This window comes from Lytechinus pictus, chromosome 14, assembly GCF_037042905.1.
Source record: "Lytechinus pictus isolate F3 Inbred chromosome 14, Lp3.0, whole genome shotgun sequence".
Classification (NCBI taxonomy): Eukaryota; Metazoa; Echinodermata; class Echinoidea; order Temnopleuroida; family Toxopneustidae; genus Lytechinus; species Lytechinus pictus.
This window is the reverse complement of record NC_087258.1, coordinates 24,421,020-24,439,271: the sequence shown is the minus strand read 5'-3', so window position 1 is coordinate 24,439,271 and position 18,252 is coordinate 24,421,020. Positions and strand designations below refer to the sequence as shown.

The 18,252-nt window shown below is 34.5% G+C and overlaps 1 protein-coding gene across 2 annotated transcripts; it reads right to left on the bottom strand.

Moving 5' to 3' along the window:
• Nucleotides 1-2,209: 2,209 nt before the first annotated feature.
• Nucleotides 2,210-17,935, bottom strand: LOC129275669 (sphingomyelin synthase-related protein 1-like). 2 transcript variants are annotated; one of them, XR_010295723.1, is made up of 6 exons: nucleotides 17,895-17,935; nucleotides 13,278-13,640; nucleotides 9,109-9,226; nucleotides 8,288-8,438; nucleotides 2,599-4,777; nucleotides 2,210-2,552 (listed from the first exon to the last, which is right to left on the bottom strand). XR_010295723.1 is itself a non-coding variant. In XM_054912169.2 (5 exons), exons 2-5 carry the CDS (start codon nucleotides 13,631-13,633, stop codon nucleotides 4,479-4,481), a joined length of 924 nt encoding a protein of 307 aa, XP_054768144.2. In that variant the 5' UTR covers nucleotides 13,634-13,640; nucleotides 17,895-17,935; the 3' UTR covers nucleotides 2,228-4,478. The 2 variants fall into 2 exon arrangements, 1 of the variants encoding a protein (XP_054768144.2); XM_054912169.2 differs by having other exon boundaries at nucleotides 2,228-4,777.
• Nucleotides 17,936-18,252: the final 317 nt, after the last annotated feature.

Sequence of the window (18,252 nt, the reverse complement as noted above, 5' to 3'; positions counted from 1 at the left end):
CTTGCTACGGCCCTCTCCATGCACTTGATCTCAAATATAATTATGGCGGAGACCCGTACACGTACATCGCCAAGATTGATCACACTTATATATATATATATATATATATATATATATATATATATATATATATATATTTATATATATATATATATGTGTGTGTGTGTGTGGGGGGGGGGGTGTGTATATGTATATATACATATGCACATATTTACTTTTTAACGGATTAAACAAACTATCCAATCTATAGGTAACGTGTGTTTGACCAATAAATATGGTCAATGCCAACCAAAATTCTGGTATATAGAATTTAATTAATGAAATATTTATTATTTGATTTTGATAAGTATACTTCATCAATTACCGATTTTTTTTGGCCCATTCCTTATTTTAAGAGTGTGTAAATGTATAAGTATAAGTGTTTGAAATAAGTATCCCAACATAATGATTTCATACAGTCTATTCATTGAATCAGAGGAATGTACTGCTTATGCTAATATTACAAATATTTGCATAAAATATCAAGACGGGTTTACGATACAGATTGCAATTTCAAGGCCATAAACCGTCTTATTGATCCCTTGACTATAAATCCGTCTTAAATTTACACAATTTTAATATTGAGTCCCTAATAAATAGCCATATATGGTTAAATATACTCTACAATTATTACTAAGCATTGATGAGTAATATAAATGTCTTGTTCATTGAGTAATATATATATAGTTGATCATCAGTACACCTGTTCAAGGCGTTTATTAGTGAACATTATTTTAAAACAAAATCTGGGCGATTTGCCTGAATAACATTTGAATTAGAGCCCACGAACATAGAATATTACACTCAAAAGTGATTGGTCCAAAATAGCGAGTAAGAAAATAACAAAATTATTGGTTTATAATCCTTCATTTTTTGTTGATTTGACGGTTATTTTGGCATTCTTGGTCGGATACATATTTATTGTTTTTGACCAATCCTTTTAAAAAAGTGCAATAGAATGAAATTGAATTAGTTGAACGTTAAACATCAGACAAACCGCTCGCAAAATGAAAATTGTCCATTAAAAAAAAATTATGAAATATAAAGATAATAATGCAAAATAGAAATGTACGTTACAGCTCGACTTGAACATCGTATTGAGAAACAAGTTTTTGTTTTCAATGTGATAAAGGACAAAGGCGGGGTAAGGGAGAAAAATAAAATGCAACGTTTCCACCATATGTGTTTATTAAAGATTTAACAATCGAAAAATCATTGTACTCTAGAAAGTATAAAAACAGAGATATTGTTCACATTGTAACCAAATTAATTTTATGATTATATATCCAATATCAATTATGAGAGAATGGTATAACTTTAAGGCAAGTTCCACGTGGCTGGCATATATCTATTTCTATTTACTCGTAAAAAAAATTCGTCACATTAACCAATATTGTGTTTGGCAAAGAAGGATGGTCAAAATCAACCAGAACTTGAGTATATTCTAACTAATATTGTTTTGATAGTGTAAATTGGATTCATCCGAAATATTTTCGTGCAAAAAATATAATATTAATAGTTGTGTATCCGTTGACTTCTGAATTATTTTATTCCGATTGGCTTTGCATCGGGACCAACCACTCAAGGGAAGGACCGTATTGATATAAGACACACAAACATACGATATTCCATTCATAATTCACATGATTGCAACAGTACTATAATGTTTGAAAAATTGCATTATCATTGAAAATCACACGAGAACACTATCGAGAAATGATATAGCAATGATAACAAGACAGAAAGGCAAAGTGTTTTTTTCATATAAAAATTTGAAATTGAATTTCAGGCTTCGAGATGTATCTATATATAATTTTCAACCATATATATACACATAGTATTATTAGACCAGATATAAAATGCAAGAATGTAATGTTAATTTCTGTTTCTCTGAGTAAATTTAGACACGTATAAAACAATATTTTCATAAGAGATTTCCGATTTGATTGAATTTTCTCCGAATATAGGCTTATCTTCCACATTAAACACACAAAGTCTATACTTGAAGACATTATAAAAACGGCACGTTATTAAGTACTGCGTATCAATAATTATTTCAAATATTATTTCCTGTCATTGATTCAGATTGTCGAATTGACGATTCAGATATTTCAGGTTTCCTTCGTATATACTGTAGAAAGGAAAATACCGTAGTTACTTTATTTTTTTTCTCAGATTTTTCAAATTTGATCTCGAATCTCATTGTGCTGTTACAAAAAATAAATATCTAAACATGAGGACCTTTACTCCATTTCATTAGTTTTAATTCCAGTGCTTATTTATGGTAACTGGAAGTAAAACAATAACACATATAAAGGAATAAAAGCGCCATCGATATCTACATGATCAAGTAAGAAACTTTCCCATACGCGCACTGTAACTCTCATACGGTATTGTAGGTCCGCCTTGTCAATTATATGCACTCTTAAAGTGGTTGGTTAATGTTTTAACCAACCAATCCTTAACAACAGTTCGGACGTATGCTGTTCATTAAGCATTTTGGCACTTACAAACTGTGTTGGACATTGTCCAACACAGTTTGTAAGTGCTTATAATTACCGTATGTGTCGTTCCAAGTGACCAATAATTAAACACATAATTTATAGACATATTGGGTTGAAGTTGCTTGTTCAAGAATTGTCGTCTCCTATATTTGTTTTGTTGCTTAAAGGTAAAGTCCATCCTAGAAAAAAATATTTGAACAAAAAGAGAAAAATCAAACAAGAAGAATGCTGAAAACTTCATCAAAATCGGATGGAAAATAAGAAAGTTATGACATTTTAAAGTGTAGTTTATTTTTCACAAAACAGTTCTATGCTCAACTCAGTGATGTGCAAATGAAATAGTCGATGATGTCACTCACTCACTATTTCTTTTGTTTTTTACTGTTTGAATTATACAATATTTCATTTTTACGGATTTGAAAATTATGACCATCTTCTTTGAACCACAAAATGTTTAAACAATATAATTCCACATGTTCAGGGAGGAATGAAATATTTTCTGCATGACAATGAGGAGAAATTTCAAATATTTCATATTTCATAAAATAAAATACAAAAGAAATAGTGAGTGAGTGATGTCATCGGTCCCCTCATTCGCATACTGACCAGGATGTACATATGAAATTGAGCAAAACTTTAAAATTTCATAACTTTCTTATTTCAGATCCGATTTTGATAAAATTTTCAGCATTCTGCTTGTCTGATTTTTCTCTATTGATTTACATTAACATTTTTCTGAGGTGGACTTGACCTTTAAGGTTAAAACTGTCTTTTTTCCCCTCATTTTTTCTTGTTTGATTTTTCTCTTTCTATTCAAATCATCTTTTTGTTGGGGTGGACTTGTCCTTTACGTAATATGTAATATATCAACTGCGGGCGTTGTCATGGTTACATTTATAAAAATCCTTGTCAGCCTCTTTCAGAACAAATTATTAACGCAAAATCCTTCGCTCGCAACCACGTTCTCGTTAATACATTTCCTACGAATATTGTATGATGGATTGGTCTACGGTTTTTGGTGACATCGTAGGTTGCTACGGGCTGCAATTTTTGTGTTTACGTCAGTAACGACCATCGTACGACCATCGTACGATTTCTTGTCTTTTGCAACGTAGAGGGCAAAAGACACGAACCATACAAACATGCAGAAATCGTACGATGTCCAATGCGCTGATCGTACGATTCCCGTACAATATTCCATGCCATTGCGTTGATCGTGCGATGCCCATTTATTGTACGATGTCCCAGCATTGATCGTATGATACCTCTTCGGTTTATTTAAGGGCTACGATCCAATGATTTTGAGGGGGAAAAAAATGTATAACTCCGCGGTTAACAAACCTGTAGACCGTACGATGATCGTGAATCCATAAGAAAATCGTATGATCTTCGTACGCCAAGCTTTGGTGTTCGTACCATGCAGGATACGATCACCCTACGATACGATAGTGGACCAAATGTAAACGTCCCGCCTTGTTTTTAGTTTCAATAGCCACGCATACACTCCTCACACACCCATACAAATACACGCACGCTTGAAGCACATCCGTGCAACGAGTTGTGTGCGCGAGGGTGATTGTGTGGGGCGCCTTTCAGCCATTATGTTGGACTGAATATTCTGTGAATACAACACTGGATATGGTCTCCGTCTTGGTTAAGCGTTGTAATAAAAAAAAATCAAGATGACGACGTCAAGGCTAGGCGACAGAATATAATTTTGAGGAACTCGGCGCCCCCAGCACATCAGCCTCTTTACCTTCAGTTTTGACCAGCCATCCTCCATTCCACAAATTTAAAAGTATGAGGCGTCTCCTTTTGGTGTTCATAACTTGTTGTTAAGTATAAAACAATCCTCATAACTAACAGATTGGAACAGAACCATCAACTTGATCAAGGCACGTAGATATATATCATTCATAAAAGTTTTGAAAGTTTTTATTTCCCCCTTGTAAAGAAGTGTGAAAGACGGGGCATCTCGAACTCATTTGGTACGGTGCAACACACGTTACGCTCGAAATACCAAAGGAAAGGAAACCAGCGGAGTTTATTGCTGCTCTTTGTAAAGACGTAAAGGCTAGTGAGTGTGTGATAATATTGAAAGACAACGAAAACGAGAATAACAGCGATGATGACGTCTACCGTGTAGTGTCCCCTGCCAACGACCAGGATGTAGGACCCCACGACGTTGACGACGACTGCAAAACAACGCAAAACGAAGAAATTACTCGGAGAGTCTGCGGGAGAAAAGAAAAGGACAGGGTTAAGTTAAGATAAGTACGCATGATAATAATATGTCATTCATCAGACTCGCAAAATAATGCATTTTTGTCGAGATTGAAAATAAAAAAAAATCACTACCGGCAAAAAAACTGAAGGCCATATGCTGAAATTGAATGATCACCCCAACACCCCCCCCCCCGAAGAAATTTGTATTTCCTGCTGGTACATGTAGTTCAGTTTTTTTTTTTGGGGGGGGGGTTAGTTGTTTTTTAATCTTGTATTCATCATAGAAGGATTTGACTTATTGATAGTGAAAATAAGAAATGTTATTGCGCCCTCATGCGGCAATGGGGAGCCATTTGAAATTAGAAACTGAAGAGATGTGGGTGGAAGCAGGATAACTGGGAAAACGATCACTATTTTTGCAAATGCTCGACATACACACACACTCATACACATAAAGAAGAAGAAAAAAAGAAAGGAAGAACGAGTCGAATAATGACGTGCAAAAGAGATGATTTTAATAACTACAGTAGGCCTACTGTCTCCATATGCTTTTAAACCTTTATAATTTCATCAGGCTCACATTTGGGTCACCCTCTTGCTATCAAATCATCCTGATGCCAGAAAAGATAACAATCTAAAGAAAAGTTTAACCAATGTTGGGTAAAATGGGAACATGCATGTTGGTTGGGTAATGTTGCGTTGAAATAGCCAAATATGGGGTTAAAAAAATTTAACCCAATATTGGGTAAAATTTTACTGTTTTTTTTTTAGAGTGTACGGTTAGAATTACTTTTTTTTTCTATGGAATAGTAGAGGGGAGACTTAGGGTTTGGTGGGAACGGCGGTTAAAGGGTGTGAGCACGTGATACAACATCTTTAAAGGGATATTCCGGGCTGAAAATAATTATCTAAATAAATAGAGTAAAATTCACTGACCAAAATACTGATAACTTCATCAAAATCTCATTTATTATCGGAGTTATTGATTCTTTTCAAGTTTAGCAATATTTTGTGAAAAGTTATATGCACATGTATCGTCATGAGTATTCATCAGGTGGGCTGGTGATGTTACATTCCCACTTTCCTTTTCGTATGTTGTTACAAAGTCATAAAATTATAATTCGTATTTTGATGCATTATCTTGTGTATCATATGCGTATCTGGTAATTAAAATAAGTTGCAGCACTAAAAACAGAACGCATTAAATCGGTTGTCAATCTAATTTTTTATTCTTTGAGGACAAATTTTAAATAAACACAATTTTATGTGATAAAATACAAAAGAGCAAAACGGGATATTACATAATTGGTGTGCTCATGGAATATTCATGAAGACATACATAAAACTGTTTCACCGAAATAGTGCAAATCTTTAAAATGTCCTGACTTTGTTATTCCTTGTCTTATTTTGATCAAATTTTAAGAGTTTTGTTTGTCTGATTTTTCTTTATCTGCTCAAATCATACTTTCATCCTGAAGTACCCCTTTCCACTGATTTCAGCCCACAATGTTCATAACATTGGTAAACCGGATGGGTAATCTCAGATGCGATCTAACATCCGGGTCTCGATTTCCTTTCGCTTGAGAAAGCAAAAATAAAACCCGGAAACAGAAATCTCAATTTTGATCTACTTAAGTATTTGTCTAGATAAATAAAATATTTATTTCGAAGTTCCGTGTTTGACTGTTTTTGTTTTTACTTCGAAAAGCGAACATGTATGGGTAAAAATTTACGATTATTGTAAATAAATATTATGTTGGAATCATATCCTTTCTATCAACATATCATTCCATAAATCATTATTTTTTGTTGTCATAAAGCATATTGATTGATAATGTAGGGCTAATTTTATTGATCTCTATGTGCAAGAAATGGTAGGAATGAAGGCGACTGACTACAATAGGCAGAAAGGCCAGGGTTCGAAGTTTGGCATGGCATTTCTGCTCCTGATCAACGCGTATTATACAAAATATATTGCTCATTATAGTATGGAACTCATTACCAACTTCTATTACGGAGAATGTCTTTTTGAATACTAAAAAAAAACATCTTAAAGTTTATTTGTTATCATATTAACTTCATTTCAATTTAAATTTTAGCCAATATTAATTTTGAACTCTACCTGAGAGAGAGAGATGGGGTAGGGGGAGTGGGGGTCAGGGGGTGGGAACAGGGGGCAAGACGTTGAATTCAAATGCATACATCCAATATTATTATTATTATATTTGTATTTTGTTAACTTTTGGACTCCTGCCATTTACAACTTTAAAAAAAAAAGCTTTCTACAGGTGTTCCATTTTACATTTATTTCTCTTACTTACAATATTGATTTGCTATGTTTATGTATTTGATATATTTTTTGTATATACAGTACATGTGTATTTCAACTGTACATATTTTGATGTTATTAATGGAAAAGAATAAATGAATTTAATTGAATCATTGGCCATATATCAATCAAGTGGAAATCTTTGCTAACATGATTATATATGTGTTATGATAAATTAATGAATGAATGAATAAATAAATAAATATGTATATGAATACATAAATAATAAAAAATGATAAAAATTGTAGCGCCTCTGGCAGTCTAGCCTGCATTACGCAATTCAATATAGCAGCAGTGCTGACTTTGAAAACGACTATGGAATAATAATACACCAAAACACCATTCATATGATAACACATATAAAATACTATGTTCATTGACCCTAAATGATATTTGACCTTGATCATGTGACCTAAGACTTAAGCAAGATAATAACCCCATGTCCACATTTCATGAACTTTAATGGATCCTTAAAATTTTCAAATTATGATGGCCAAAGTTGACCTTGGTCATGTGACCTGGAACTCGCAAGAGATATTCAGTGATGAACTAGATCTATAAACTTTCAACGTTATGATGGCAATTCAACAAAACATACCCCCAAATGACCCTAAACTACCTTTGACCTTGGTCAAATGACCCTAAACTACCTTTGACCTCGGTCATGTGACCTGAAACTCAGGCAGGATGTTAAGTAATACTTAATTACTTTTATGTCCAAGTTTCATGAACTAGGTCTATATATTTTTTAAGTTAGATGACATTTCAAAAACTTAAACTTAGGTTAAGATTTCGATGTTGATTCCCCCAACATGGCCTAAGTTCATTGACCGTAAATGACCTTTGATCTTGGTTATGTGACCTGAAAGTCAGGCAGAAAGGTCAGTAATTCTTGATTACCCGTACTCATAAGTTTCATGAACCAGATCCATACATTTTCTAAGATATAGTCTCACTCTTCTATGCAGGCGAAACAATAAACGAAAGAATGAATTAATGCATACAGGAGTGAATATATGAATAAATATATTGTATGTGAATGAATAAATAAATGAATAAATAAGTGAGAGATATATAGATTGATAAATTACTCAATGAGTGAATGAACAAATAATTTAATAAATATTTTTTAAAGATCTTATTTGCAAAGTTTTGTAATAATTAGGACATGCATGGGAAGTATACTTACATTCAATAATCATTAGATTGGCGAGGGTTAAAGATGTTATATGTCCACTAAACATGTAATCTCCGCACATTTTAATACCATTTAAACGCGAACCAGATTTCATCCATAAAGAGAAGGTGAGAGCAAGCCTCTCATAAAAGGTATCTGTAGGCTGTATGGTGATGAGGAAGCAAAATAGAAATAAAAAATTAAAATACACGAATTTTATTAAAATAATTTTCAAGTTTTTATTCATAAGAACATTCACGTCTTGTCAAGTGAAAACGTGACATTACAACACAAGTATTTTCATTTGGTAATGAATCAAATAAAAGTTGAAATTGTGTTCTTTTTATAAAGTGTTCCGTATTTTATTCCAGACTTTACACAAGTTGCCTCATTCTAAGAACATGCACTGCCTGGTGTAGAATTTAACACTGGGGTAAATTAATCGGTCCTCTCAGAGCACTCGTCTGGTGTAAAATTTAACACTGGTGTAGAATAATCGGTCCTCTAAAAATACTTGTCTGGTGCAGAATTTAACACTAGAGTGTAAAATAATCGGTCCTCATTCTAAGAACCCTGTCTGGTTTAGAATTTAACACTAGAGTGTAAAATAATTGGTCCTCATTCTAAGAACGCTGTCTGGTTTAGAATTTAACACTAGAGTGTAAAATAATCGGTTCTCTAATGTTTGATGCACAATTGAACACTAATGTAGAACAGTCGGTCAACTGAGAACACTGTCTGGTGTAGAATTTAACACCGATGTAAAATACCTAGTCCTTTGACTGGCGTAATTTAAACACCAATGTTTTTTTTTCAGTGTATCATCATCTCACCTGTGTGGTGCATTCACTTGGTGGCGGTAGTACTGGGAGTGCTGTGCTTAACATCGTTGATATACGCATGATGTACACAGTCGCAAAGATTATGCAAAATCTCCGGAAGACAATAGTCCTGTAAAATTATAATTAAAAAAAAATTGTAAAAATAACTGAAGACGCTAGAAAATCGACACACATGCATCTCATTAGGATGATTACTGGGGGTAGATTGTAAGCTTTTTTTAAACCGTTATAATACGAATTGGTCGTTTTTTACGCATCTAACGCACCATCTCGGAAATGTTTTAATGTATCTTAAAATGGGGCCTTTTAAGCACTTATCTTAAAAATTGTTTTTATTGATTGGCATGGCCCTGGAAAGAACATGAAGGGGGTGCTGCGTATGTTATACACCATAACCAGCAGGTTGGTATGCTAAATATAGAAAGTTAACAATTTTTGTTTTTTGCTTGTCATTTTTAAACGAAAATCACCGTCGTTTTGTAGTGAAAACCTTTTTTTTTTCCAAACCAGCACCCCATGGTCCTGGGAAGCGGGAGTGCAGGGGGCGCTGAAGCACCCCAAGATTTTCATTGTGGGTGCTGCGTGCATTATTTTTCTAAGGCAGCACCCCTGGGAATTCTGGACGGTGTGACAAAAATGTAACCAAAATGATCTACATATTTTACAGAACCCCCTTTTTTTGCTCGTCAAATTGCTCGGGACGGAAATGACGTTAATTTTGGAGTGAAACCTCTTTTTTATGCTTGTCAAATCGACATCAGCACCCCCAGTCAACAAAATGTTCCCAGGGTGGCAGGGTCCAACACCCCCCCCCCATTAAAAAGAATCGTTCTCATGGCCTTGGTGATTGGATATCAGCAAATTAACATAGACTGCATTTTAAAATTTTCAGCCATTTCCATGTTTTATATTAAAAAGAAGAAAAAAAAAACATGCAGATAACTTAATTTAATCGGGCACCCGATAAAAACAACTTTTATGAAAATCGCACAAAATATCCTGAAATTTTTTTTAAATTCAAATCCTCTTTTAATCTGTCATACCGTGCTCTTTTTCATTCCTTTCGTTACATTTGCAATCTCGTTAATAGCTGGGAAATCGCGAATCCTTCATTTCCCGTTAATGTAAGTTCTAATGAAAGAATAAAATGCCTTCTAGCTACTATATTTTTTCTTACATGTCAATTTGTGCGTTTTTACCAAATTTCCCTTCATCTCTTGTGTATCTTTTATATCAATTACCTCGAAGGTATTCATCTGTTCATATCCTTTGCCATTTTTATTTAATTTTACATGCATTACCACAATTACCACAAAGAAATGTTATATTAGTTTTGTATTCATTTCTTGTTACATTATTTCAAAGGACCGACTCCCTGATGTGAACATTATAAACGGTGTATGAGTTTGAAATGGTAGGGGTTTTTTTTTACTTCCACGCACCGAGAGAGAGAGAAAGAAGGGGGGCGTGTGCGTATGCGGGAGGTACATGTGTGATTGTATCAGAGACAAAAAGAGAATGGAATGAAGGAAGTGCAGGGGCGGATCCAGCTTTTTATAAAGGGGGGGGTTGGGGTGGTATGCGAGGGAGCGTAGCGACCGAGTCCAAGCGAGCGGAGCGAGCGAGGGGGGAGGGTGTGGGAGGGGGTGTCCCCAGTGGCGTAGCTAGGATTTTTTTCCTTGGGGGGCACTGGGGGGGGTCCTTGCTTTTTCAGGGGGGGCACCATTTTTTCGGTGTGTGTGTGTATGTGTCACAAGGGCGGATCCGACTTTCGCCAATAGGGGACGGTGCCCGAAATTATCTTCACCTATATTTTCCCCGATCAGTCACTTCTTAGTTTTATTCTTATAAAACAACATTAACATGAAATAAGCCTTATAAAAAGTGCGAGCGCGAAGCGCGAGCGATTTTTTTTTTTACTTTTATGTATTTTGTCCTGAAAATTTAATATTCTGGGCAATGTTATGTGTGATCCTGAACAAGATTCGTATGTAACTAGATGGTTACTGCGAACGCCAAGCGCGAGCAGAATTTTTTTTTTATTAACTGTTCTAGCATTATTGAAAAGGGACCTGTTAAGGACTGCTTACAGTTACCCACGAAGACGGTATATATTTCAATAATGCGAGCGCGAAGCGCGAGCAAATTTTTTTGACATTCCGACCTAAAAATGGTCATTCTAAGCACTTTTTGTATTAATAAATGGGATAGGTATGTAACTAAACAATTGATGCGAGCGCGAAGCGCGAGAGGTAGAAAATTGAGATTTCAGACCTAAAAGCGGGACACTCTATTCATATTTTGTAAATCATAAATAGGATATAGTTAATTGGGTATCATTAATAATGCGATCATGAAGCGTGAGCAGACAATTATTGATATTCTGACGTGAAACTGGATAATTTAAGTACATTTTAAATAAAGAACATGCAGGCCATCGCGCATGTTTTAGATTTAGACCTAGAATCTGGGCATTCTGAATACATTTGTTTAATGGAACATTATGGAATACACCTAGTGAGCTTAAAATGCTGATATGTAGACCATAAAAACAAACATTTTACAGAGCACTTAAATTTGTAAATGAAAAAAAATAATGAAAGCTCGATGTCTGAGCTAAAACATGTTTTGTATATAGACTTCAAAACTTGCTCCATATCAGCCTATTGAGCAAGATATGAATCTCATTGAACAGGCAATTCTGGCGCGAAGCGCAAGCAAAAAATTTATATGGTAACATGATAGATTTTTTTTTGTGCAAGTCTTCCCCTCACATTATTTCATTCACTCGTCTTCCTCCTCTTATCTTCCTCTTCCTTTTTGTTCTTCTGTCTTTCTTCTTTTTTCTTTTTCTCTTTTCTTCTTTCTCCCTTTTTTTTTGCTCTGCCAATTTTTTTCAGGGGGGCACACCAAATCTCAGGGGGGGGCACGTGCCCCCCCATGCCCCCCCCCCCCCGTAACTACGCCACTGGGTGTCCCCCCTCCCACAGTAGGGAAAATTTTTGAAAATCTGTGTGTGAAAATGGCGTTTTCTTGCATCTAAAACACCACTCTTTTTGAAATAAATACATAGAAATAGAATAAAATAAAATTACAAGTTTAAAAAAAAAGATAAGATTTAAAAAAATGGTCCCCGGATTTTTTTTTTGGGGGGGGGTTGCAACCCCCCCAACCCCCCCTCTAGATCCGCTTCTGAAGTGAGGGAGAGAAAGGGGAATTCCCTTTCCTGAAACACGAATGGTAAAAAAAAGGAACGCGTGCTGCCAATTAGCCATTTTAGTGGAGTTTATTTCATCATGTAAGTAATATGTAAAATGCAAACGAGGATCATAAAAGTGTGGTTCAACGTATGAGTATATTGGACATGTTGAACGTTGTACCGTATGACTGTGCTTAAAACATTCAGTTGGTAGCGAGCTACATGATTGATAAGATTAATGTTCACGAATATCAATCGATAAAATTGTAAGTCAGCAGTTGTCGGTTTCGATCTCTGAATAAATAACATTTATCTTAATAGCCATCAATATTTCTCATTCGAAACAATTACAAATATGATGTATAATCGGGGGCTTTAGGGGTTGGGGATTCAGGGGAACCCATACATGCCGTACTGGACACAATATGGCACATGCTTTTTGTTAGAAAGCTACACTCCTTGTAATTGCATGTCCCTCCGCCTCGGAAAATTGTTCTTTTCAAAAGTTCAAGGTGAAGACTAGCTTTCGTTAAATCTGCTGAAAATGGTTAAAGTTACAGGTGTCGACTTGACTCACTCGGTAGTATTTATCGTCATAAGGTTGCTAGATAAATTTAAATGCGCTCATGGTACTGGCGTACAGATAGTGGGGGCTTGGGACCATAGCCCCCCCCCAAAAAAAAAAAAATCGTGACGAAGAATAAGAAGTAATAAAAAGGGAAATGAATTAAGGGGGACGGGGTGAAATATGATGATATTCTCTTATTATGTTGTCAAAATCTACCACAAAATTAGTGTTTTGTATTAAAAAGGTAAAAATTGCTCACTCGCTTTGCTCCCTCCATACTTTTAGAAAAAATGCCCCATATGTTATATCTAACCTCTCACATCTAGTGACTCATTACGCTATCGGGTCGCGATGGTATTACCGTGGATATGACTACACTGACGAGTGCTTTACCTATGTTTATGAAAGACCAAAAGGCCGAACATGACGAAAGCTAGCACCATAATGCAGATCTCAGCGCCCTTTGTCCCCCAAGTAATATTAGGCAAATTGTCCATAAATCGATCGGGGAGGGGTGGGTGTATGTGACGATCGGGTGCTTCCCGATGTGTGACGACAGTAGCATAGCACATGGTGAATACCACAATGTTGAGATAGACGTAACTCCACAAGGTTTTCCAGTATTCCGGAATAAGAGTCTTGTCGGCGGGGCGTTGGTACCCATTAGTTTGGTTGTAGTCGGTGATGGAGACCGTTATTCCATTGGGTGGAGTGGTAGCAGCTGGCTTGTGGTTTGATGACTCCTCCATACTAGGTCTGCACAATGTCAAATATATGAGAATAATAATCATAATAAAAGTCGGGATAAAAGTAAAGGAATACGTAGTGGTAGTAAAAAAAACAAGTTAAAGTAGTAGTAGTAGTAGTAGTAGTTAGTGGTAGTTAGAAGTAGAAGTAGAAGTAGTAGTAGTAGTAGTAGTTGTTGTAGTATAGTAGAAAAATTAGTAGAATAATAATTATCACTAATAAATTCGATGACAAAAGTAGAAATAATAAAAGTAGAAGTTTAGTAAAATTATTAGTAGTAAAAAGGAAGTAGTTGCATTAGTAGCAGTAGAACAAAAATAAGCAGTAGTGATAGTAGTAGTAGTAGTTGTTGTTGTTGTTGATGTTGTAGTAGTGGTAATAATAGTAGGAGTAGTAGTAGTTGTAGTAGTAGTGGTAGTAGTAGTAGTAGCAATAGCAACAAAAAGTAGCAGTCGTAGTAGTAGAAGTAAATGTAGTAGTATCACCTGCTACTACTATGAAATATTATTTTTACTACTAATATCGGAAATGATTATGATAATGATAATAGTAATAACTTTAATGATAGTATTAAGGATAATTATGGTGATTATGATAATGAATAATAATGATAATAATTATATAATATAGAAATGTTATAATCATTATAATTAGTATAACAATAAAAACAAATATGACAAAAATAATAACAATAACATTGTTATGATTGTGATGATTATTTAAACAAATATTGGCGATGTTACCCGCATAAAGGTCAAAGCCAAAGTTCAATAATGATTACTTTTCTGGCATAAAGCCACAAGTAAACTTAATCGTTACTTTATTCCAACAAGCGCAGGAAGATAAATATGTAGATCAATTACCATCATCGTTAGCAAGCCTTTAGGCACAATAAAATTGGGGCAAAATATGACTAAATATAATCAAGGGGAAAGATATCTAAGCTTTGACTATAGATTGAAGCAGAATCAGGAAGAATGAAGTTAGATTCTTTAAAACTTACAAAAAGCAAAGATCGTACTTTGGTATAATTTTTTATACTTGTGCTAAAGTATTATTGTAGAATAAGAGTGAACCATCCAGACCTTTCCTCTGCAGTTTAACCCAAGTAGACTTTGTCCAGATTGCAACCGTGTTATTTCATTATTTTGGGGGTACTTCATGTTTACTACTTTTACTACTACTATTACTGCGGCTCCTCTTACTACAACCACTACTGCTACTACTTCTTCTACTACTACTAATACTACTAATAATACTACTACGAATAATAATACTGTTGCTCCACATCTTACTGCTACCACTTCTACTACTACTACTACTGCTACTACTACTACTACTGCTGCTGCTACTTCTTATATTACTACTACTACTACTACTACCGCTGCTGTTGCTGCTTCTTATACTACTACTACTACTACTACTACTACTACTACTACTACTACTACTACTTCTACTACTATAACTACTACCACCACTACTGCTACCTACTACTGCTACTACTAATACTACTACAACAAAAACTACTACTACTAACTACTACTATTACTTATAAATCTACTACTACTACTACTACTACTACTACTACTACTACTATTATTACTACTATTAAACGGAAATAGATGATCATATGTCTTCACTTGCCCCGGCTACCATTGGAGTGCCTCAAGGCTCAATTATTAGGGCCGTCAATGTTTTTAATTTACATCAATAGTCTTTCATTGGCTTTTACTGATCTCGAATGCAAAGTACATGCTGGTGATACCGTCTTGCTTTTAAGAGCCAAAAATGTTGATGAAATACAAAATGATGTGCAAGTTGGTCTACAGGTAGCAGAAAAATGGTTTACCAATAATAAGCTGACACTAGGCACTCGACAAAAACTTAAAGAATGTTCTACTCTGTATTTAATGCTCTCCAATCAACACACCGATAGAGTGAAGAAATTTAAATATCTTGGTGTCATGCTTGATGAACAATTAGTATGGAAATAGCACATCGACTACACAGCCAATAAAGTATCTCGAAGAATAGGGTGTTTAAGACGATCTGCAAAACCAAATGAAATTTTGAAGATGTTATGTTGTTCCTTAATCATGCCACTTTTTAAATTACACATCTACTACTACTACTACTACTACTACTACTACTACTGCTACTGCTGCTTTTAAAACTGGCATTACTATTTTACTTAATTTCCAAGATTTTGAATAAATGTAGAGTGGACATCAGTCTGAATACTGCTATAATGCTTTACAAATCACTCTTTCAACCACACTTTGATTACTGCTCTATAGTATGGTTCAATGCATGGAAAGTTTTACTTAAAGAATTGAGTGTTCTTCAAAATCGAGCACTGCGTATGGTCTTAAGAGTTGATTATAGATATAGTACCAACCTATTCTACTCTGAACATTGACAAGTTAGAATTGCGATGGAAAAAACAGGCAGTTTCCTTTATATTTAAATTACTTCATGGACAACTTCCATCTTTCTTGTGCTCCAAAATAAGTATCAAGAAAAGTAATTATTCTCTTCGAAATTACCAGTGTAGGATTAATCTCGAAAAACCAAAAACAAATTTCATAAGGGACGGCGGTCTCTATATAGGTATTCAATTATTTAATTCCTTACCAAGTAATACCCGTCAATTGGATCAGTTCTCTTTATTTATGAAATCAGTTAATTCCATCGACTTCTAACTCATCTGCCGGGGGGGGGGGGCTAGAGAATAATTTCTTTTCGTACATGCGGTTTTATATAGTTTTAATTATCATTGTTTTTCATTTTAATTATGTATGTTTTATTTTATGTGTTACTGTAATATTTTTGAATATTTTCGTATTGTCTCACTTTTACATGTTTTTAATGTTCACGGACTTGCTGAAAAGCAGTCTGTTATGACTGAATGTAAGTTTTACCGTGATTAAATAAATACAAAAAATACAATACAATACCAGAAAAGAGTGGGTATGGACTTTAACCCATGCATGTAAGGGTTTTATTTCAAAGAAGAGTACCATATGATTGCATAGAATTTCAATATAGCTTCATCTCGCGCCCTAGACTCTTTCGATTCCGTCACCTCTGGATATCCCAGAATGCATCATTCTGGTCTCTCAAACACTAATTATACAACAATTATACACGCTAAAATTACTTCAATTTTATTCGGTGCTATCGTTGGCTACAACAAATTAGAACGACACATAACAGTAAAATCCTTAATTCTATTTTTATAAATTCAATGTTTTGATAACTTATCCTTCTTTACTGAAAAATAAGATATGAATCTAAAACCTTGACGATTGAAAAAAAAACTCTATCACTGAAAATAATTCCAACATTATCTGGTAACTATGACGACCGTTCTGGACTTATTTATTTAAGAAAATGGAAATTTAGAGTGTAGTGATGGAGAACACACTATGTTCACCTATTCCTCTACATTATCTTCAATTTCTTCAATAATTCGTTCAACATTGTCTTCTAACAATTCATTCCTTTGCGACTGGTTACGTAAGTACACTGATTTCACAGCGTGCTTCACTTTCATATTTTTTTAGCAACATATCGAGTTCGTGAATGTACCTTTTATAAAAAATAACAATTCGTGTAACACGCGATTCTGTTTTAAACAACAGTTGGTGAGCTCGTGACGTTCATCAAACTCATACAATTTATCTTTCAAAAGTAAAACCGCTGTTTAAGATTTTATACCACATTTTGAACAATATTAACCTGACAGAAGTTGTTTAACAGTTTAAACAATCATGCTTAATTTAATGAAAATCAAATATATAAATATCAAAGTTTGTTGTTTAAGATTTTAAACAGTTGTTTAGACCGCTTAAACATCTACTGTTAAGCTCATACATTAGTAAACTTCGTTTACTTTGAATTTTTAAACGACGTTTGTCTGTGTAGAGTATGCAGAGCAATCTATATCTATAATTTACTGGTTACTATAAATACGTAACGTACTTGTGTTCAATTGTATCAACGCAATCGTCGATTATTCATTTGACTTGTTTCTATGCATAAATCTATTCATTGTTTCTATTCTTTCATTGTTTTATATCGGTCCTTGAAAGTTACCAAGGCGCACAAACTAAGTTGGTTTTTTAGATTTGATTTAGATTCATTTTCTATAGAAAACCATTCATATCACAACTCGCATATACGGAGCTAAACTGAAAGTAAGAATGTGAACTAATAATAATAATAATCATATGCTTTATTATAAAGCGCTTTAAAACTTACTATACCAGAAGTCTCTGAGCACCATACAGAGTTGGATCACTAAAAAAAGAAAGGAAAAAAGACCGTTCTAACTTTAAACGATTCATGAGTGTTCATATTTGCAGTTACAGGCCTCCCAATTATTTTTTGTTACCTCGCCTTATAAAGTTGATCACGGAAATGGATAAAAAAAAATTGTTTATCCCAGTCCGATATCCACCTTTTCATTTCTTCTTCCTTATTACGCCTGTATAACATTACGCACCTAATTGTTTTTAAATTTTTAAGGGGGGATCCAAACTGTACAAGCACTGATTTTAGTGGACCACTCCCCCCCCCCCCCAATTTCCATACTCTCTATTTTACACTGCTTTTCTTA